General features: G+C 33.2%; 3 protein-coding genes across 13 annotated transcripts in view; 2 read left to right on the forward strand and 1 right to left on the reverse strand.

The window, feature by feature from the left end:
• LOC129002446 (dmX-like protein 2) overlaps positions 1–23,687 on the reverse strand; it is a 205,566-nt gene that overhangs the window by 60,478 nt on the left and 121,401 nt on the right. The window lies entirely within an intron of this gene.
• LOC129002449 (alpha-tocopherol transfer protein-like) lies at positions 1,150–13,074 on the forward strand. Of its 3 annotated transcripts, none has more exons than XM_054430260.1 (7): positions 1,150–1,235; positions 6,651–6,775; positions 7,657–7,813; positions 9,660–9,912; positions 10,609–10,719; positions 11,080–11,185; positions 12,116–13,074. In XM_054430260.1, the coding sequence occupies exons 2-7, from the start codon at positions 6,655–6,657 to the stop codon at positions 12,256–12,258; spliced, it is 891 nt and encodes a 296-aa protein (XP_054286235.1). In that variant the 5' UTR covers positions 1,150–1,235; positions 6,651–6,654; the 3' UTR covers positions 12,259–13,074. The 3 variants fall into 3 exon arrangements, with proteins under 3 accessions (XP_054286235.1, XP_054286236.1, XP_054286234.1); XM_054430261.1 differs by lacking the exon at positions 1,150–1,235 and adding an exon at positions 3,042–3,070; XM_054430259.1 differs by lacking the exon at positions 1,150–1,235 and adding an exon at positions 5,312–5,404.
• LOC129002447 (alpha-tocopherol transfer protein-like) lies at positions 14,722–23,371 on the forward strand. Of its 3 annotated transcripts, none has more exons than XM_054430255.1 (7): positions 14,722–14,898; positions 17,855–18,008; positions 19,838–19,994; positions 20,407–20,659; positions 21,810–21,920; positions 22,375–22,477; positions 23,133–23,371. In XM_054430255.1, exons 2-7 carry the CDS (start codon positions 17,894–17,896, stop codon positions 23,300–23,302), a joined length of 909 nt encoding a protein of 302 aa, XP_054286230.1. In that variant the 5' UTR covers positions 14,722–14,898; positions 17,855–17,893; the 3' UTR covers positions 23,303–23,371. The 3 variants fall into 3 exon arrangements, with proteins under 3 accessions (XP_054286230.1, XP_054286231.1, XP_054286232.1); XM_054430256.1 differs by having other exon boundaries at positions 14,722–14,894; XM_054430257.1 differs by lacking the exon at positions 14,722–14,898 and adding an exon at positions 14,922–15,035.

The raw sequence follows: 23,687 nt of genomic DNA on the forward strand, positions 1-23,687 counted from the left end.
GTTTGGTGGGGTAAAAATATCTTTTCCCCATTTGTTTCCTCCAAAACTTCTAAATTTTGCAATCCCTTTCCAACGTATTATTTATGTAGAGCTTATAAAAAAAATAATTTTGTTTGGTGTAATATTGGTGCGCTTGTGTTGTTCAATCATATTTTTCAGAGATTTTTTTCATACTAAGCTCAATATAAAAAAAACACACTTTATTTCCTTTTGTAGTAGCAAACCTAAGTATTCATAAAAAAATGATGTTTGAATAGAAAATAAATATGACGGCTTCAAGGGTATATTATAATGAAAATCTAACCAGATACTGTAAATGGAAATTCGCTAAGTCTGCAGGTTTGCTAAGGTGGGGGTATTTGTTAAATACTAGTAAGTAGTTTTTATTACCAAATGACTAAAAACTGGAAGAGAAGGATGTGGTGTAATTACTGTATATATCTATCAACAAATAATATTTAATTTGTACAAGCTAACTTTTTTTTATTATGTTAGATAATTGCATAAAATTGCTGTCAAGTGGAATAGTTAACCTAAGAGGCTCTTTTATTTATTATTTTTTAACTCTAGCTTTTAGAAAAAGTGGAGACAACTTATCCGTATCACACACGAATGAGGTAAGGGCCTGGAGTGGGAGATGCACTGTGGCTGCGCATAATAATAATAATCAGCATATGAGAACATGACCCGCTGGTGGCGCGACAGTCGCCCGGGCTTGTCACCTGTAGCGAGGGTGCGTGACTCAGGTAGCCAGTCACGGCGACAGTCGCGTGCCTCATCAATGTCGTCGCGTTGTTGGTATGGTACGGTAAGAGTGGCTTTAGAGCAGGCTCAGTCGTGAGCCACTTGAGTCGCCAGGCAAAATAAGGCTCTTACTTGTGAACCTAAGGTGGACTATAAACAAGCAGGTTGCAGCACTATAATATGATTAATTAGTGATTGACTGGATTTCAACCCTAAACTTCCAACAGACCAATTAAATTTAATCAATTAAATTCTAATTGCTATAGCATCCACAAAACATACAAAAAATATGTTCTACAATTATTAAATTAACGACCGGTAATAATTATCCACAAATAAACAGGACTGTTGGGTGCTTGGTGAGGAAGCTGAAGGACATTCTACTCAAGGTCTAGTGCTATTGGCTCCACACGCTACATCCACCACTACTGAACTACTCCACTATTCCTCCAACTACTACAAGGATCACTCGGGTCTGGTACTAAAGACAGGTGAGCCACACACTGTTAGTGTAGCCAATATGTTTATTGGTATTAATGGTCCAATAACAGTATTGAAATGTAAAGTTGGTAGTAATTTTAATTTAAGTTGTTTCAATTGATAACATTTTAATACATTTTGAAAGTATATTTTTCTATTGAGCGTTTTTAATGTGAAAACCACTTTATAAAATACTTTATTTTACAAGAAAATAATCTAAAACTTTTAATTTGTATGCTTATTAGAATTTTTAAGATACAAATTCTCCTGAGATAAAAAGGGTGAAAGCCAAAACACCCTCAGAACATTTTTCAGATATAAATGTCATCTGAATAAATTGAATAAACAGTATTGAGTTTTTAATAATGATAACAATTTTGAATTTATTTTAGAATATTAAAAAAATATTTTAGAGAGGTACATTTTGATAATGTTTTCAAAGTATTTTTTTCTTTTGAGCGTTTTAATATAAAAATCACTTTTTAATGCAGACCCACTTTATTTTACAAGGGAATGATCTAAACCTTAGTTTTGTATGTTTATTAGCATTTTTAAGATGAACAATTTTCTAAAATAAAAAGGGCCAAAGCCAAAGAGTAATCTCTGTGGGTACTCAGAAATTCACCAAATAATAATAGTTTAATTGAATGAATTGCATAACAGTATTGAATTTTTAGTAATAGTAAAAAAAATTCATGTATTTTAAGATTTAAAAAAATTATTTTAGAGGGATTTTAAAAGATTTTTGTAAAAGAATAGTCCACCCCTTTATTTGTTGGGTTTATTAACACTAAACAATAAACTATTTTAATTTATAAGTTAGGTTGAAGAGTATGTAAGTCCTAGAACAAACAGGCATGTTTGCAAAGCGGAATTCAAAAGTGAGAGGGATGTGTGGCCTAATGTATGAAAACAGCAGTTAGCAGTCATAACTTTTGTTGGGATCTTGTACTCTTTTGAATCCTTAAAACTTTCAAGAGGTTCTTCCATGACGCAAACAAATGCAAATAAAAATCTTTTTGTCTTTGTTAATTTGTAGCTGGTTAACTAGTGGTTCTTGTGTTTGCCTCGTAATCAAAATGCGGTCTGATTAAATCTCAGAAAAGTCAATAGCTTATTTATGATTTGAAATTTGACTATAAGCTGTCATTGATCAATGACGTTTTTATCAAATGGTTTTGGCTATAAAAAAATGGGATGTTTGATAGAAACATACCTACACACATTATCTCACTCTATTCAACACTCACTTGAATTCATATACAGCAAAAAATATGTAGGCTTATACAAGTTGTGTCATGGTCTTCCTCTAAAGCTTTGAAAACAATTTGACTTTAACTACAGCATCCTACAGACAAGATTTATTTTCCAGGAACTAGCTATTCATCTATAAAATCTACACGTGCAATGAGTAAATTCCTGATGTCTTTATGACGAGACAAGGAAAATGCGTGATGTTAATCAGTTCACATACTCGCGTGCACAAGAGAAAAACTAGAAAACCTTGAGTGTTTCGTTACAATGGCAAGGCCCTTTCCACATCCCATTACTAATAATTGCCTTGAATGGGACTACTTTTTGAAATCGTTCCGCCCCTTTAATAAGCTCTCATTTAGGTGTCTTATCATAATCTATTTTAAATAATTTTTTTTCCAAAATTATCTACTACTCATCTTTTAACCAGCAAATTTTCTTTTTAAAGTTATTCTGCCATTTCATTGTACCAAGTAGCACTGACAATAAGAAAGTAATACAAATATCGCACCTTACACTGTGATAAGAAGTATTTCTTTACTTTAGCATGCATGGTGTAGAATCAGTAGTTCAAGGGGTGATACAGAGAAAGGTAAGTGTCTTAAAAAAAACTGTGAGTCTTGATTTCAACTACACTCAAAGAAGTTACTTCATGATATATTAGGGTATCTATTAAATTGCATACAAATCTATCTAAAATGTATAAAATTAACAGTGGTCTATCTTCTTTAATCTCTCTTGATATAACTATTGTATAAAAAATAAATCAAACTGCTACTTTGGTCATTCTTTTGATTAGACAACTGGAAATAAGATTACCAATGATGACACTTAATGAATCTAAAAAAAAATAAATCTGGATTACCTATACAATAGTTTAAATAAGTAAAACCTTGTTCAACTGCCAAATACTATTCTCTTAATTTCAGAACTTTTCATTTTTTTAATACTGTATTTCCTTCTTACTAAAATACTGTACCCTACTGGAAAGATTTTGAAACTATAGGGGATATTTATTTCATCCTTTTCTATTCTGTATGGAATTTTTTTATTAGCGGATTTCCCTATAGGGAAGAGGCTATTCGTAGGTGGCACGATAAGACTTGGACCCGGGACCGATATACTTTTTTCATTTTGATGTCCCTAGAGGCCATAAACACTATTCGTTCAAATTTTAATATATATATATATAGCCTATGTGTGTGTCCGTGAACGCGATAACTCTAGTAATTTTGGTCCAATTTTGATGAAATTTGGCTTGGAGGTGTAGGGCAGGATAAACTTGAAATAGTTCGCGAACCAGCGTGGGTTTTATGGGATAAAAATGGAATTTTCCCATTTTTGAACCGAAAGACATAACATTTTGAGCTTTAAAGAAGAGTACAGTATATTAAAGCGCTGTTGTATGCTTAACAGTTACAGAGAAAATTAAAAAAAGTGCAAATTTAAAATTCCCATGTTAATGGAGAAAATGAAAACTGTCCTAATTTACTTGTTTATGGATATAAATTATGTTGATCAAATTTGGAATTTTTATTTATTTCATCCTATGCTATTAACGTTTGGTTGAAAAACACTTTTTACCTTCCCCATAACAGCACACCTAAAACACTCCGTAAATCTAATGTAACAGTATTTAAATTCGGAAATAAAAAATATGTCTTATTTATGGAAATATTTTAGTAAAAGTTTTACCAGACAAATTGAAATTCAATTTGTCTGCAGGTTTGCTGCAGCGGGGGTATTTTAACTGTAGTAATGGTAATTAAAGGGTCTCCAGTAAAAATAAATTCTGATTAACCATCATGCTGACATGACACATGGAAATAGAATCGTAAATCTTTCAAAGAGAATTACAAATGCAATTTTGCAGCATGACTTCTATAATTTCATAATCTTGATTTATGATTTTTTAAATATAGGCTATATGAGCACAAACCAAAATATTGCCAGTCACTAGGATAGACCACATTATTGAAGTTACATGATGCTAAATTTCTACAGGTGTTTTAGTGTTATAGTTTGTTAATAGTAACGCCTGCTTTTGCTTTAATAAATTATACTAGAGTAGATAGAATTAATTATTCTTGATATAACATCCTAAAAAAGATAAAAATTCAGTAACAACTATCAGACAAAAATTTAAAATTAGTAAATGTGATGTGGTTTACAATTAATCAACAGTACACATTTATTGTTGATAAAACATTAATATTACAGAATTGAGGATTTTTTAATTTTTATGACAGTCAACCCTAAAGCCATGTAAGATTTATACCTACCATGACATGTTGTGTATTGTGTAAACAGCTTTACGTTGGGTAGAAATTATTACTTCATCACCATTATCCATAGATACTATCAAAAGCTATTGAGCAAACAAGCTTGTTATCCCTATCTCCCTCATCTTCTCACCATTAGGGCTCAATTAATTTATCCTTCACATCAGTATCAAGGACAGAAATTAATTTTAAATAATAATAAAAGTATTAGGTATACGTAACTAGTAACACAGCTTCAAACATGATCAAACACTTGCTACGTTGTCAAACGTTTTCCAGGAGCAAAATAGTTTTGGAACTATAATAATTTTCCTAAACAAAACATTAACCATGACTGATCATACAGTAATTATTTTCCCCAAGCGAAGCTAGGTCCCCAGTTACTGTTACTAAGATAACAAATAACCAAGCATTTTAATGCTGTATAGACAAGTAAGGATTGAGTAAGTGAAAATACCAGTTCAGCAAACTGTTGACTGTCATAATTAATCTGTGACATAGAAGGTGCAAAGTTTGCAGTCATGCTTCAATTGTGCCACTCATTTCATGATTAGAATAACAGTGCATCATCTTAGAGAAATGTGTTGAAAGTGAGCAGAGGAAAATTACAAATTAAGCAGGTAACCCTAGGATAGTAGGAACATGTAAGTAGATTTGAACAGCTTTAAGTTCCTTAATAGATAGGGTTGATATTGTATAGCCTAGGTGTAGTGATTTTCTAGTTAAACTTTAAAAAAAAAACATGGAAAAAGTATAAAATTTTTGAGGGCATATTCTTATTACAGAATAAGGTCTAACAGTGTCTGATAGTAAAAACAAAAAATATTATGTACATAGTGCATATGACTAAAAATTGTTATGCAACAATATCATTCAACTAATGTAGAAGCTATTAATTTATAGTAAGTAATTTCAAAAGAAGTTTGGCAACATTGCATCAATTTTCATAACACTGTTTCATTGAGAGAATTTCATATTATACAGGGTGCATGCCCGTTCTATGCACGGGGATCTTACAGTAGTCAATTGAAACCTTTTAGCGAATTTCCCATATAGGGAATAAGCTATTACCGTAGTACTCATGGTAAGACCTGGACCCGAGACCGATTTAATTTTTCATTTTGAGGTCCCTAGAGGCCAAAAACACCATCCGTTCAAATTCATATATATATATATTTATATATATATATTTATATATATATATGTGTGTGTCCGTTAGCGCGATAACTTGAGCAAACATGATCCGATTTTGATGAAATTTGGTACAAACGTGTAAACCTACGTTTATTTGAACGAGTTCGCGATCCAGCATAATCGGACCATGGAAACGGGGGTTTATGGGGGGTTTTATGGGGTAAAAATGGGTTTTTCCCATTTTTGAACCTAAAAACAAAAAATTTTGCGATTTCTTTCTAAACCGTTTTGTAGGGCTTAAAAAAAGAAATAATTTAGTATATTGAAGCGCTGTTGTATGCCTAACGGTCACGGAGAAAATTCAAAAATAGTGTAAAAGTTCCCATGTTATTCTTATGGAGAAAATGAAAATTGTTGTAGTTTACTTGTTTATGGGTATATATTGATAAAATTTGGCAAATTTATTTATTTCATCCTATACTATTGACGTATGGTCAAAAAACACTTTATACCTTCCCCGTAGCAGCAAACCTAAGCACTCGTTAAATCTAATGTTATTTAAATAGGGAATAATATGTCTTATTTATGGAAATATTTTAGTAAAAATGTAATCAGACGAGTTGAAATTCGCTTAGTCTGCAGGTTTGCTGCGGCGGGGGTATTTGTATTAAGAACAGCAGTTGGTATGCATATTTTCAGGTATGCTGGCAAACCTATTATTTTTAAACCTTCACAAATATATGTTGGTTGTTTCAGCGAGATGACAGGAACAGTGGCAGTGTCTGATCAGATTGCCAAGGACCCCAAACTTCGCCTAGCTGACGTACAACAACTAAGGGAATGGCTCAAGAAACAGCCACACCTGCCTCAGGCCCTCCCAGGTACTGTGAACTCTATAGCACGAATGTATCAACTTAGATACTACAGAACCAGTAAGCCATGTATTTCAAATAGTTTGGGCAATACTAGCTGTCCTAAAAACACCATAACCCTCAAAACGCTTATTTACTTTGTACTTATACCTTGACATAGTTTTCACGATAAAAGATATACTTTTACACCAACCACTTGTTTACTGCAGTTACTAACTGGTTTGATTTTATATATTTCGCCGTTGACTTTCAGACATTCCATTTTTATGGACCAGCCCCTTTTTATAAAAAAATGACGTAGTTAAATGAGCCACTCATAGTAAAAAAACATTGATTTTCCCTATAGTTTGTGTTACTGTGAAAGTTGATGCTGTAAAAAAGATGCTATAGTAAGTTCGCCTGGGTTAACAATATGGCGTAGTCGACACAAGACAGTAACTTAAATAAACATAATCTGTATGTGGCTCAATTCAACAAAGTTAATGACTACAACTTCCTCTTGGGAATACAATGTCTAGTTCTACTCATAGTCGAAGGCTTAAAACGCATATAACTGAAAAGAACCAATGTTAATCCAACTATAGTGAGGCACAATTGCTATTTTCAATAAGGAAGCGTATCAGTTATTTTGGTGAGTCAGTGACTAAGTTAGTGGCATGACAGACTGCAAAACTAATGTTATGGGTCCGTTTCATTTATCAATCACTCAAAATCCATTAGTTAAGTTCATTCATGTACTGTACCTCTGTAGAACTTATTGTCTTGATGCATTCCACACACAGGCCTTTGAGGCCTATGTGGATAAGCAAATGCAAGGTTAAAACTACCCTAACCTTTATTTAAATCAATTTAACTAGCATAATATACAATTTTTCATTTATTGCCTGTAGACGAGTATCTCGTAGCTACAATACACAGTTCGGAGTACAGTGTGGAGCAAGCCAAACAGTTGTTGGTAGCCAATGTCACCAGCAGGACTAACTATGTAGAGATCTTCCACAACAGGGACCCCTTGGCTAAAGACAAGCAAGCTATCTGGGACCTACTGTAAGTAACAAGCTCAACCACCCAATATTGCTGGTATAGATAATTGTGTGGAAAATGTAATTAAACAGTCCCTTATGCAGTAGTGGTGGATTAATGTGTGTTTCACCAATTCACTTGTAGAGCAATAATAACGACCTATTGTCTTTTTTTAATTGCCATTCCAAAATTCAACAATTTTCTTTTTTCTATTTGACAGCAACTTAGCAGACGCACAGGTAGCACTGCCTATGTCTGCTAGTTCCTTTATTTTATTGTTATAATTTTTTGCTTTATTAAAACTCGTATAAAATATTTTAGTGACAAAAGTCTCTGTCTATTATACTTTATTTAGTTATAATCACAGCTTGAAGCCTATGTTTTTTGGAATAAACTATATTCATTCGTACATTCATTCATTCATTCATTCAGAGAAAACTTATGTGTGACATACTCTTCCCCAAAGTCACCAATATTACTCCTGTCACTATAAGTGTTCTCCAAAAGTTACCAAAGACCATTCCACTAATCTCCCATCCCTCGTGACACACTGTTTGATCAGAATTTTATTAATACTAGAAAAACGTTATAATAAGTCCCTATTAGGCCTAGTATAAAAGATTTATAATAAACAAGTATCTTGCCTCTAAAGATCCTAAAACAAAGTAAAACCAAGACCAGAAACTCATTTATCTTTGAAAACCTGTTCACATAGAATATTACCGATATATTAAAAAATGCTATGTCAGTATTTAATCTAGTTTATTAAATTCTAATTACAGTAGACTCCCTCTTATCCGGACTCCTCGGGACCGAGGCCAGTCCGGATAACGGGTTTTCCGGTTAAACCGACGTCCCCAAAAACTCATTAAAACGGACTGTTTACTGTGATATTCGACTTAAATTTAGGAGAGCATTGTATTTAGACACGTGATCACTGGTCTCAAATCTTTCCCAAGAGAACAGTCGTTTCAGTACTGCCCACTTCCTGCCGATCTAGTCCGGTTAAACCAATGTGCTGATAAAAATTGTCCGGTTAAACAGATGTCATTTCCGCCGAGTGTAGTCCGGTTAATCCGATGTCCGGTTAAAAGGTGTCCGGATAAGAGGGAGTCTACTGTACTTTCTAATCACAAAATGGTATAATGATTCTGATTCTATGATTGTTTACTTACTTGTAACTCTTTAAATAACCCTCATTTCATCCTAGAGCAATTTGATCCCTCTATTTTTTTTACCTAGCAGATTTAAGGCTAAGCGATTTATGGAATAAAAACATCCCACTTTATTTCCTTATTGAAGGAACCTGCTTTTGTTTTCTGGACCACTCTATATAGTTTATAGTAGTAGTATATAGTTTATATAGTATATAGTTTATTACAGGTTGGATATGTTTTTACATACACTTATATCAAAAGATACAAGACTAAAAATACAAATTTTAACTTCTTTAAGAGTTTATATTGAACCCAAATAAAACATAACAGATTTATATTTTAACATTTTCCTCTTGTGTATTAATTTTAAGTTGAACATTGATATTTGTGGGGGGGGGGCAGTGGAACAGTGGTCCAAGACAAATATCTATGAAACATCTATTTAGGCCTAAATATTTATTACTATCGTTATACACTATCTCCAGACAAATAATGATTTTGCTAATTGTCACATAGTTCTTTACTGTGCTGTAGCAAAATTGTCCTTGGAGCGGAGGGATAATAGTATGATGGAGAGAAGTTACCATTTCCCCCAAAAGGTTTTAGTTCCAGTTGAGTACCAAATTATAGAATCGAGCAATGGTCACAGTAGGTGTCAAATATATTTAAAAATGTAAAATAAACTCTTGTATACAAATCTGTAACCCTTCTAGAAACCTATGGGTGAGCACTAACGTGACCAAAGACAAGCACCGTATTTTGTTCGGCGGCCTCAAGAACTACGATCCCGAGCTGTTCAACTTCCCCTCCCTGCTGAGTGTGTTTGTCAGTGTTGTGGACACCACCATACAGGAGTTGGGGGTTTGTCCAGGATATGTTATAGTACTGGACTGTAGAGGGGTTACTCTCTCACACCTTGCAAGGGCCAACGTCTCACTGATCCGCGACATACTCAACTTTGTACAGGTCAGATTATTGTAAGACTACCAACTACCATGTAAATATGATATCAAGCTATATAGTTAAAAAATGCTATTGATTGTCAGTAAGCCATTTTTAATAGGCTGTACTAAATAAAAGTGATAAATACCATAGTAGCCAAGCACACAACACTTTAGAGGTTATACAAAAAAGGTTAACAACACAGAATGTCTCAGATTGTGAAACAGATGGTGTGAATATAAGTTTTCAAACAGATGAAGTATCGAAAACAAATAACTAAAATTGAATGCCTATTTATAGTACTAAATATTGGAACTCTTAAGTGCTTCTAGGAGGAAACCCTTTGGTAAAATCATTATGAAACTGTTTATCTTTCCTATTTGTAACCTTAATAAAGAGTACCGGTGTCTGGTAGACCAAATATCAGACTTCTAACTAGTCAGGAAGTGAGTAAATGAGTGAGTGGGTGAGCGGTTAAGCGAGTGAGTGAGTAAACACTTGGTTAAAAACAAGATTTCAAACAAGTTAATTAGAAAATCATTCATAACATGTTGCTTAAGAACACGTCGACATTAGAAAAGACAATATTTTGTTAAAATTATTTTGTTGAAAACAAAGGAACAAGAAAGCAGATACAAAAAGTGAAATATTTATAATAAAAATTACCAAATCCAATAGTGGAAACGATATAAAATTGCTAATGATATGAAATTTTTACAGGACGCTGTTCTAATCAAGATTAAGGCGATACATGTAATCTTCGTTTCTCCAGTTATTGACAAGATTATGTTTGTTGTGAAACCATTCCTTAGGAAAGCTCTATTAGATATAGTAAGTATAAATTTTAATAGAAAAAATTTATTAAATAAACAAATTGATTGGATATTATCAAATCAAATTATGTAATAGGTCTCAATGTTCTAAATTGATATTAATTGATTTATATCAATGATCATTATCCGGAATTAATACATATTAATTTATGTACCCATTTTATGTTTTCTCAAAATCTAATAGTTTCTGAGATACCAATGGTGGCACAGGTAAGTTGTTCACCCTGTATATAATATTTAATCAGGAAAATATAAAAAATAGTAGCATTAATAGACTTTAAGATTTTTTTTTATTTTTTTGACAGCAGACTTTCTCCCAGCAAAACTTGTTCCCCCAAAAAATATTTTTTTTTCTCAGCTCTACTTCCACACAGGGGAAATGAAGGATTTCTACAATGAGGTTCCACGTGAACTTCTTCCTCCAGAAATTGGGGGTACCTGGTCCAGTCACAAGCAACTAAATGGTGGGTAAAATCAGTGTGTGTGCCTTATAAGTGGGTAATCCTAAGTTCAATGGTATAGTTGGAGAGGTATCAATGCTATCCTCAAATGAAAAAGGCTAAAATCTTTATGTTAGTGTTTATGTTCTTAAATTTTCTTGGTTAAACTAGCAATAGGTCAAATTACTTAAATTCACGACAAATTTTTTTTATTGACATTTTAAGTTTGTCAATTCAATTTTGTGGGATTTAAAATTGAGATTTTACACTAGATTATATCTTAAAACTTGAACCAACAAGACCAACAATTCTATTCTGGTTTGTAATTTAAAAATCATAAACTAGTGATAAATGAAATAGTGATGAAAAATCTACGAGTTTACAGCAATCTAGAATCGTTCACTAAGTTTAGGTTTATTAAAATCTACTATTTAGTCACAAATAATTTCAAAATTATCTATAATTTTAACTTATTTTATTAGACCTAAAGCTATTTTTAGAGTTTGTTATGAGTATAGTTACTGTCAAAACTTAATGGCGAAACGAACATAATTATTGATTGTAATTACAAGGATTATCAGGTTTGACATTAGCTACGAGTTAAAGTCTAAGATAATCAAAGTATTGAGTATGATCTAAGTAAAACTCTTATACTTTCTATTCTATGAACTCATTCTGTAAAAAGTTAGACATAGCTCAGAAATCAAGACAAGGCTCGATTTGAGGGTAAACATAGCTAAGGCATTCCAGACCCCTCCCTAAGATATGCTATTAAAATTTCAACTTTTTTGAAGAAATAATTCTTAAATAAGTGCTCTAGATGCATGTTTTTGTTTACTCTTAATAATTACGCGCTAGCATGCAAAAAAGGCTACAATCCTAAAATCCAGAAATCCGACACCGAATATACACATAGTAGATAGTAAATAGACAAATAAATAAAAATCTTTACAGAGCTATCACGGGACAGACTGGAGCGACAGAGAGACTGGTTGAAGGAGACAGAGCGTTGGGTGATAGACGAGAGTAAAGCTCCGGACAACAAGAAAGACAACTACAGCGTCGCAGGGTCTTTCCGCAAACTGCAGCTGGACTGAGTGATATAAACATTGATGAACTTTTGACTGCCCATAGAAGTAAACACCCCCCATGTCGAAGCTGTGACCAGTTTTAAGAATGATAATGAATGAAGTTGAACTGAGCCATTGAGTTGTAGTGAGTTGAGTGTCAATTACAAATGTCTGTTCAATAGGCTAAGCCAATCTAAATAGGACAACTTATTTTATATACTACATAATCTTTTATGTCATACCCGGGTGTTAAAATATAAAAAATACAATTTTGTTATTACTGCACTCTATTAGCGCTCATTCAAATAAAATAATAGGCTGAAACTGATGTATATAGATTGGATGTCTAATTTATTGATCAACAGTTAATGAAAGCCTGTCACAAAGCTGTATTGATAGTCAAAGGTTGAACTTAAAAGATCATTCCGTAGAGTCTATGAGCAAAAAACCGTATATTTCAGATTATGAAAATGTAAATATGCATTGTGTTCAACATTGTTGATTCATATCTGAACAATTTTGAATTATGTTAAGTTAATGCAATAATTGCAATACATTAGAATATGTAATGTATGTTATATGTGTAAAATAAGTATGTATGAGTATGGAATATGAGTGTTGGCTCAAAATATGTCATAGAAAATATTTTACAGACAAATTGTGTCAATCATTGAGTAGTGCATCAAAAATTTAATTGTTTAAGTTGGAAGATGTTTTTTTTTTCTGAAGAGACTAACACCTTATCAACGGGATGAACAAGTTATAAAAATCAGATACAAAGTTCTTAGTTTAAATTAAGTTCACTATAATATAATTTTATGTATTATCATTTTTAATTTTTTTTTTATAAAAGTAAAAACCCTTACACACATCTTAAGGGTATATTATCTAAAAAAAAAACTCTTAACCGTTATTTTATCACTCACTAAAAAACAGAAAAATTATTCTATAAATTGTATAGTTTAATGGAATTGTATTATGTATTAGGGTTATTCAAAAATCATACATTTCAACTAGGAGAATTTGAAGAAGCAAAACCAAAATGTGAGCAAGAAATAAAACTTTTACCACCTTTTACTCCAATACAGTAAGAGAAATTTGTCTAAATCCAAGTTGAAAACTATTACTGTACTGTATGCAATGATTAATGAAAAATTTACGGATAAAGCTTACTATTTAGAGATTGTACAAATTCTACTATTAAAAAAAACTATTATAAAATAATGTATATGAAGATTGATTGATCTAAGATTGTTTATACATAATGCATAATTGTCGTGACAATCAAACAGTGATACAAATTATCAAAACTATATTATTGAAATACAATTATTATGGTGGTTAAAAATTACGGTTTTGTTTTTTATTTACACTCCCAAACAGTATTCTCTTGAACTCTATTGACAGTAACATGAACAAAAGACCTTGATCATCTGTTGGTTAAAACACCTCAACAAGGCGTATCAAATTGCTGACTGCACGTAAGCATTCTCCAGGGTCAAAAGGTCGAATTCCGTTTGTTTTTAGACGAAACATACAATGTATGTGTATTGTGTGTACAGTATATAAAAACTAATCTAAATAAACACTACATTCGCTGTCAAAATAGTGAGAGCTACAACTGTTGGACTGTTTACCAGCATTAAAAAATTAAATTGTATCATTGTTTATCAGTTTAGGGAAATAAAGAAAATCTTTGTCTAAGTGAAGTTGAATTTCAGACTAAAATGTGCAATGTGTGACACTTGTTCTATTAATAGTTCACAACTTCATAATTTTGTTGAGCAAAGAGTTAGATATTTTAGCTATAATATTCTTGTTCTTAAAGTACCTATAACTTTTAAGATGAAGTCATTAGGTTTTCAGAAGTTGTACTCGACTAAAACAAGAAACACTTAGTTTGGTAACTAATGGACTTAACAATTGTTTTAAGTCCCATTAACAACTTTTGATTTTACCGACCTAAACAAAACTTATGGTAAGGAAGATGTATCTAGATAGATAATGTAAACCCCGATTTTTTGCATTTCAGACAACTTACTTGGGAAGATAATCATGTAAAAATGCGTAACTCATGATTGTGTTTTGTAGAATAAACCCACATAATTAAACATGGAAAAATAGTGCATCAGAATTATTTTATTTGGAAGATAGTAGAAATTAACATGAATCATCTCTCAAAACATAACTCATCGCGCGCTTCATTAGCTCCGGATACCACTCGCAAAATCCGGAACGGATGAGTCAGAGACGCGCGTCGATGACGTAATCGAGAAGGCAGTGGAAAACCAAACAAATCAACAGGACTTAAATATTCTGTCGTTGTTCCTCATGTGACAGCGACGCATATCGCTTACGCAAAACAAAGCAGACTTATCAACCGATTGTTATCTTATCAACTGGAACGAGCTTGAGTTGGTCGTGCGCCGCGAAACGTTTGTGATCGAAGTGGCAGTGGCAGTGCGCGGAAACAGCTGTGCGAGCCCGCCCTACAGACAGAGAGACAGAGACAGTCAGCTGCTATTCCTCTTCCACACAACACACCTTTGCTTGCAGGTTATGTCGTCTGGATAGTGGAGTGGTTAGCTCGCAGTGCGGTGTTACAGTGATCGTTCCAAATTCCAAGTATTACTGTATGAGGTGAAGTGAAGTAGTGAAGAGCGGTGGGTAAGGTTATTTTAGCCTATTGGAAACATCGGTGTACAATCATCCAGGAATAACTTTTTCTGTCAACATACACTCTGCCTTCTGCGGTCTATATTGCACGCTTTCACTTTCACACTTCATCACATTACACTGCAAAGGTATCGAGTAAACAAGAGTGGCAACGTTTTGTTTTTGTATACTAATCACTTAATAAATTACATGTAATACTTGAGGTGAATGTTTCTAAAACATATTTTGTTAAAAAAAAAAATCTAAATAGGTCAAGGCCAAAAGTGTTTTGCTAACCCAACCAAGGAAGTCTATCTCACAGACAAAAAACGTTTCTAATAGGTAGTATATTTTTTTTTTCTCAAACAGGAATTTTGTTCAAAAATCAAAAAGTCACTTACAAGCTGTTTTTTTAAATAATAAATTCCCAAGCATTTAATCAGTGTTTTCCCGAGATTTAAATATATTTTTTTAGCTTGCCAACTAAATAGCATTCAAATGAGATTTTGTATCAGGTTAGAGCAATTGCAATAATTTTATTTAAAAGTAGGCTATTTAACCAGCTAACGGATTGACTTAAAACACAACTACCTATTTCTCCACTGTCAAAACTTGTCACTATTCCATTTGCTTTGTGCACAAAGGCAGTTAAAAGTCAATTATCAACTATTTGAGATGAGGACATACCACCTAGGTGTATATTTTAGCCCTGATATGAGGGAAGGATAAGTGTAGAATGTTGTGAGATAATCTGCGTAGCTTTGTTACTGACCAAGATCAGCTGGTTCATCAGTCGGGATCAAAATGTATTAAAAGGCCAATGATCAGAACAGCTGAGTCCGGTTTTGAACCATCAAAAAGTTACTGACTTTTCTCAGGATCGAACCGGTGATTTAGTTTAACATAAAACAGTACGTATGACTAAATTGCACAGTATACAATAGAAGGAAAATATTGATAAATAGTAAACACACAACTGATACGACAACATTTATGTGCACAGTTTAAAAGATTTTACAGCCATAAGCTTGTTTTAACTCTTTTAACAGATCTAGAATATCACCTGTGCAGCTTCAACCTTAAATGTAGGTAACACATTTTGGTAAGACCTGAGTATGAGATTAGGTCATGAGGAACAGTGGTCGGCTATGGGCCTACTTTCACCATTACTTGGAGTTGAGTTGCACAACTGAACACACCTCTGCTTTGTTCAAGGCCACAACAGCCTTCAGCTGTGTTTCACATCAATGGGTCCTATCTGTCCATGACTAATGCAAACCACACTTTATACGCTAATCTATAATATTATAAAATATAGGGACGGTTCTTTAGCAACTAACTGTATATCTGTTTGTTGTGGGTAAACGCAAAGAAACGGGATCAACTGGACTAGAATTGTAGCCTATAGCAACTCAGCCAACATATAAGCCTGTTTAAATCCTTGTTACTTCCCCTAGCAATCCCCAATAAACATAAAAACTTTTGAGGTAGAACTTTTGGAAATAAATACTAATTGGTGTCTATAGCACACAATGCAAAGTTACCAAGAACTTCTTGCAATTGAGTTTAGTTTCTTTAATGAATGGGTGAGTGTGAACGTGTTTCCTAGAGGAGGTTTAAAGAAGAAAGCAATTCTCATATTTATTCACAATATCAAGAAGCACAAATTATGAAACAAGTAGGCCTATTTGTAAATATTTTACTTTAAGGAATGGTTTACATATGGTTTATACAATACGGCAATGAACACTCAGTTTTAAACCAAAAATAATTTTACTCCAAATCAGTTTGGAATTAATTGAAATGCAAAAAAATATGTAGCATATACACATTTACCATTTGAGATAGGGACCTATGTGCGTATTTTAACCCAAATATAACTGAAGGATGAGTATAGAATGAATTATGGAGTGGATAGAATGGATTGCAATGCATTGTGCAGCTTTGTTAGTTAACCTACTAAGACTAGCTTTTTTATTAATCAGTTAGGACCATTTAAAAAAGAGTCCAAAGATCCAAGGACAGCTGGATCCAGTTTCCAACCATCAAAAAGCTACACACTTTTCTCAGGCTCAAACTGGCGAGCACTTTAACCACTGAGCTATCCAGCTTTATAACACTTATACAATACATACCCTACTAGATATAATGTTGTTCAGTGGAAATAAAAACCTTTTAACAGTACTATAATTTTGTTGCATCACTATCACATAGACTATTTCTAACAACTACTGAGAGTGGGCTACGATTAATTTCTGTTTCAAAGAAAAGTCCAGTGGGAACACAAAATAGAGTAATGTGATATTCCAGTTCCAATTGTACCAATCAATGGGAGCGAGATCCATTATAACCAGTGTCGATTTGCTTTGAGTCACTTGGATGGGCTTCTATTTGTGAATAAGTGATTTATGTCCCTGAGGTCCAATCAAAGGATTCAATTTACTTTTTGCAATGTTGGTTTGATTTATAGTTATGAAGATACCTAACACTAATCCAACGAAATCATAAATATTAAATTGATCACTCCTAGCAAAACATTCTCTTTTCTCTTGTAACTACTACGTGTTTATAATTGGAAAATAAAGTAGCATAGACCTAGTCTAACATTTAAACATAAAATTCCATCATGTCATTTGATCTTACAAATGCATTTTAAAATCATAAAATTTTGTCAATATTCACCTCATTATGAAAAATTTTAACAAACAAGCTAACTAGGGTATGTTCAATACAGTTTCTGAAACCCAACAAATGCCGGAGTCAGGTTAAGCCCATGTTACGCAACAGACAAGTAGGTGTGGATTAGATAAAAAGCATATCAGCCATTATGATGTATGTGCCTTAGAAACCTGTTGATAAACTATCACAAGCTAATCTGTCGCAATAAAAGTTACATGTATCAATTTTGAATCCACACCTTACACGGTCCAGGTTGTCGACGTTAAGTGGAAACTGTTTTATTTTCAAGACAAGAAGGATTCTGTGAGACACACTACAGTCCTTCAACATGTGGAAAATAACACTAGAGGAGGAATACAAGAAAAATCCAGAATTGAAGGAAGAGCAAATACAAGAGATTCAAACATGGATAAAGAGCCAGCCACATTTGCCCTCTATCACAGGTTAGTAAAGTATCAAGGATCTGATAAATGATTAACAAAAAAATAAATACTGAATCTAGCTGTTGGACAACCATTGCCATATAAAACTGTACCTAGTTTTAGGTTCAAAGAGAGATTCTATTTTAATCAAGCCACTGACAGTATATTTCCGTAAATGATTTTCATCTCCTATACACAATCTTAACAATCACGTCCAACCAAAAATACAAACTGCTACCTATTAACTTTAGCATATCTTGTCACATCAGCTAATATGGTACAGAAAGGGCTAACACTTGAAAACTTTGTGAGTGGCTGGTTTAACAATGTCACAGAATAACGAGTGTCTCACTCTTTCCACCAAACGAGTCCAAATTGAAGTATTATATTGTGAAGTTGTCTAACCCTGATTTGAAGTTTTGTATTCCTGACTGTTTACCGAGTTGTACTTTAAAAGTGACATTAAAAAGAGCCTTGGGGTGATATGGAAAGGGTGGTCGGACAAATAGGGCAATTACTGATAATGGAAGAGAAGGATATTCAAACTGTGACAAGTCTAAGGTTACGATTACAGAGGTTATTTCAACCTTAACCTAGTTTCAATCCAGGAAAATACACGCTAATTGTCTGACCACATTAATTTAAATATTAATTTTTAGCCAGGTAATAGCTTATTTGTGCTGCAATTAAGTAGGTAGCTATCAAAATGCCACAAAATGTAAAAGTGTACTAATTGTCAGTGTTGCCAAAAATTAATTCCTAGATTATATAAGTACTAAATTGTGAATAAAATGTAAATGTTCCGCTTCCACTAGCCTGACTGTTTAAAATTCACTTCTTACTTGGATACTCTAATTAAAGATATTTCCCATTTAATTATTGCACAAACCAAATTACAGATTCCTTGATTAAACCATGGAATCCATGTAAAATGTATGGACATGATGCGTAAAATGGCACGATTTTGAAAAATCACTAATAAAAGATAAAAAGAATAATTTATGGTTTTAACATAAATAATTAGTAAATGAGTAGAAATTAATGTTTTAACTAAACATTTTTTTTACCTAACAAAACACAACGGAAAGAGTGCTGTGCACAAACCAAATTATCCACGTTTTCTTTTCAATGTCTTTACGGCAAACGCATGTCATTCACTAGTCTAACGCTCCATGGCCACTGAAATTTCCACTTGCCTAGACACCCAAGGTAATTTTCCCAATTTCACATAGCCCCTATCTCTCATAGCTGGAGTCGGAATTGTGCCGTTTCACTGCCTCACCCTATATTTTGCAGAGAAGTAAGCCAAAACCACAACCCTAGCAGGTAGTCAACAATTTAGACATGTGGGCTGATGGACGACGATACTTTATGAGGAGGGAATTTCTAATAGACAGACCCTACTAATTAACAACACCAATACAAGCTATATGCCATTTTTCTACTATTTTCAGAGAATATGATGTAGCCTATGGTAAACAACATCATCATCTATTGTCTATTTAATACACAATAAATAAAATTAGGTTATATTGTGAAACCTTTTTGATGAAAAGTCGCTTTTACACTGAAGTTTGTAACAAACATCTTCAATCTTTACATTTTGATATAACCCCCCAATTTAATAAACATTGCTTACAAATTCTTGTGGAAAACTAGTTTTCTGTCGTAGACACTTAAAACTGTAGAGAACATCACAAATAAACTAGCGTTGTTTGAATTGTTATAGACTTTTTTATTAAAAACTTGTTTTGTTAACTCTGGTTTGAAAGTAGCTTTACAGTTCTTTGTGTTTTTATATAATAATGCAACCCTATGTTGTAATGAGATATTATTATGACCATTTACAGACCTGGACGTGGTGATGTTTCTACAGTCGTGTCAGTTTGACTTGGACCAGACCAAAGAGACAGTGGAGGCTTACTACACTTACAGAACTTCCCTAACAGACTTCTTCTCTGGTAGGGACCCGATGTCAAAAGAGATACAAGAAATATCCAAAGTCATGTGAGTATTTGTTGAAATCAAAATTAATTCAATTAAGAACCAGATACTGTCCCATCTAATCATTATTCATTAGGCTATAGATAGTATTAAGTTTTAATCACGTTATCGACACTAGTTTGACCCATTTCTTTTAAAAAATTTCACAGCTACATTTTTATTTCATACTTTGGTCTAGGCCTATAAAATTCGTCACTGTGTACCAAATTCCACATAATATTTGTCACATGTTATCTAGTATCGAGGTTTACCATTTACTTTGTGATTATCTGTAATAATTTTGGTAGATTCATAACAATCAGAACTGAGGTTATTACAAATCATATAGCCACTAGTGTTTGGTGGTTCTTGAACTCGTGCTTCACGGCAGAAATCTTGCACTCTAACAGCCCCTAACTGTATTCTCTGTTCCTAGCAATGTGACTATTCTCCCTGACCCAGACAAGGATGGTAACCGCATCATGTGGGGCAGTCTGGTCGACCCGGACCCCAACCACTACAGCTTCGCCCTGGCTGTCAAGTACTTCACCATGACCTCTGAGGTGTTCCAGCTAGAGCACGGGACAGTTCCGGGGTTCATCGTTGTCTACGATGTCAAGAACCTCTCCTTCTCCCACCTCCTCAAAACACCCCTCACGCACATCTCCAAGTACACACATTACGCCCAGGTACGCTGTTCATCATGTCAACGGAAAGGTGTACAATTCATTAGCTAAGTGGTTTGAGTGCTCAAGTTGTTTCAAGAAAGTCCATTGCATGCTTTGGGGAACTTTTTAAATGTTTAGGTCAGTGGCATTTTAAGTTAAAAAATCGCAAATGCTCTAAACCAAGGGAAAGTGGTACAAACACATTAAATTTTAGTGGATAAGCTGAGAATTGAACCCGCCCCTCTTGCACCAAAGTTGAATACACCAAACAAGGCTTGCAACACACCCAAGCGAGCATTAAGATTTGAATCATTATGGTTTGAAACTAGATTTAGATGTCCTTTAACAATGATTCATGTCATAGGATCTTCATTAGTAACAGACTAGTTCATTCTACAACTAACTATCCTCCACTCATCTTAAAAATCAACCCGAATGTTTATTGTTGTTAATATAATCTATGGTGCACACTTTGATGGTAAAAACATTTCAGATGTAATTATAAACATTAAGTGAAGTCTGAGCTTTTAGTTTTTTAATTGCAAGTAGCTTTACAGTTCTAATTGAATTGTTCAAAATAATGAGCTAACAGTTGTTTTTTTTAATTATTTGACTTTTGAAACAGATACAGTTATCCTAGTAAAAGAGACTTAGCTTTATGGGAATCACAAAGTGACTACTATTGGAGTATTACAATCACACACATCATATGCTATGAGCGATAATATGATAAATGTTGCATGCCCATTAACCAATTAAAGTGTTTTAAATAATTTAGGAACAAAATCTTGGTTCATTTAAAGTTAAACAAATTATTATATTGTCAACTAATTGAATGATCAAGCAATTGATTAGAAAATATTGTGAACTTTGAAATTGATTTTCACTACAGCTTTCATTATAAAAATATAATGTAACTGGTTGCCAAATGATACAAATTCATAAGTTTTCATACTATAATCAACTAGCTTTTTCTGTTATCTCTTAGAATTGTTTGAGTAAACAGTATTGACAGTTTTCAATATCAACACACAGTAAATTTTCTTTGAAAATAAAATGAAAGAATTGTTAGTAAAACTTTGCATGGTTTAACTGATTCAAATTAACAAAAAACCCCATGCAAAACTATAGTAATCAATGTTTTAAATCTTTGTCATCAACTGTGTTTTAGGAGGCTGCATCTTTCCCAGTCAAAGGTATTCACTACTTGAACACTAACGCTGTGATAGACAAACTAGTCTCCTTCGTTAAACCGTTCGTCAAGTCTAGCATTATGGAGGTGGTAAGTCAACCTTTTCATTCTACGAATCTATATTCATAAAATAAATGAAAATATGAGACTGTCAACTCATTGGGTAGTTTTGTATTAATAATTTGTCTGAATAATCCATTAGTAAAGATGACAAAGCTAAAGTTGGTGCAAGTCAAATGTTGCTAATGACAAATGGGTATCTACATTTGAAAAGTATTAACACTTAATTGTTTAGGCCCTATAGGTACATGTTTGTTTGGACATTATTTTAGGTAAATAATAGTTTGGATATTTTCCTCAAAACAAAATTTGTCTACAATATTTTATATTATAAAACTTAAGTACCTATTTAAAACTGAAGTTAGTATTATATTTTTTTAAGATTTTTAACAACTTTCTCTTTCTTAGTCTCAGATAGGATGCCTAAAGATAATCCGCAAACTTATTCATTCTTCTAACTGAAAATTCATTCTTTCGATTACAGTTACAACTGCACTCAAATTTAGACACGTTTTTCAAATTTGTGCCAAGAGAAATTGTGCCCAAAGACTACGGTGGGGACCAACTGACGCTAAAAGAAATGAACGGTAAGTGTATTCAATGTGAGATGATCAATGGTTTTAGGCCGTATAAATGAACAGGACTTTGAATGTAACCTGAATGAGAACGTAAAAGAGTCAACCAATGAACCTTGAATTTGATTCAACGTGAGATGAACTAAAGTGGTAAAGTAAGCCCAATGTATGAACAGGACTTATTAGACTTAGAGTACATGGAAGAATTGTTTAATGCGAGACGAAACCTAGTACCCAAATCAACTCGATAAATTAACAGTGAGTTTGTTTGATTCAAAATGAGAGAAAATTATTTATTTATGAAAATGGAATCAAGAAAACAACGGTAAGTGAGATTTGATGAGAGTGAAAATAGTTGACCAATGAACTCAAGAACCATTACTGAGCTACCATTTACAAGTCCGATTTGACATCTGACCTGCTGACATTGAACAAGTGTCCTCATTCAGTGACATCTCATAGCAGCTTCACAGCTGATGTCATATGACTGAGTAGGCATAAGAGATCATGTGCAACATATTCACTCAAAGACTTAGATCCAAAAACTGATTAATGAGTAAAGCTTTTAAAATAGCCCCTATTAATAAAAATGTCAGTGCAACAATATTATTTAATCAACGCTGCTTGGTCTAGAATGAAAATTGTTGATTGAAGTAAATGTTTACAGATTTGAACCTGCGAAAGATTGAAGACCACAGGCAGTTCTTCCTGGACGAACAAAAGTATCGTGTTGACGAGAGCAAAAGAGTCGGGAAGAAGGGGAAAAGCTCTGCTTCCGGAAACGGGAATGGAGTGGACGGAGTGAAGGGATCCTTCAAAAAGTTATCTATTGACTGATGTACAATGCGAGAAATTGTAATCGATGGTGCTTTACCCACTGTGAATAAATTTTATGTTTAGATTATACTTTTAACTGTGTTATTATGATCTACTACCCTTTGTTCAGACGATAGTGAATAGTTTACAAAGTTATCCTCGAGTGTGTAAAAATTACTTTAAATACCGGTATTCAAGGTCATTTTTTATTAGTGTGATTACAAAGACTTTATCCTTCATGCATTTAAATTTTTTTTATATTTTAGAGAGAACCAAGATCTATTACCCAAATGGTAGTATATGAAGCCTGATGCCACCATAACCAGTCACTTAATAATGGTTTCAAAGGCTTGTATAAAATGTACTGCAACTTGAGAAACATGAGGTTGTATGATGTTGTGTGTAG

The sequence above is a fragment of the Macrosteles quadrilineatus genome, unplaced genomic scaffold, assembly GCF_028750875.1.
Source record: "Macrosteles quadrilineatus isolate MER2022 unplaced genomic scaffold, UCM_ALF_1.0 Scaffold_9__3_contigs__length_116548681, whole genome shotgun sequence".
Classification (NCBI taxonomy): Eukaryota; Metazoa; Arthropoda; class Insecta; order Hemiptera; family Cicadellidae; genus Macrosteles; species Macrosteles quadrilineatus.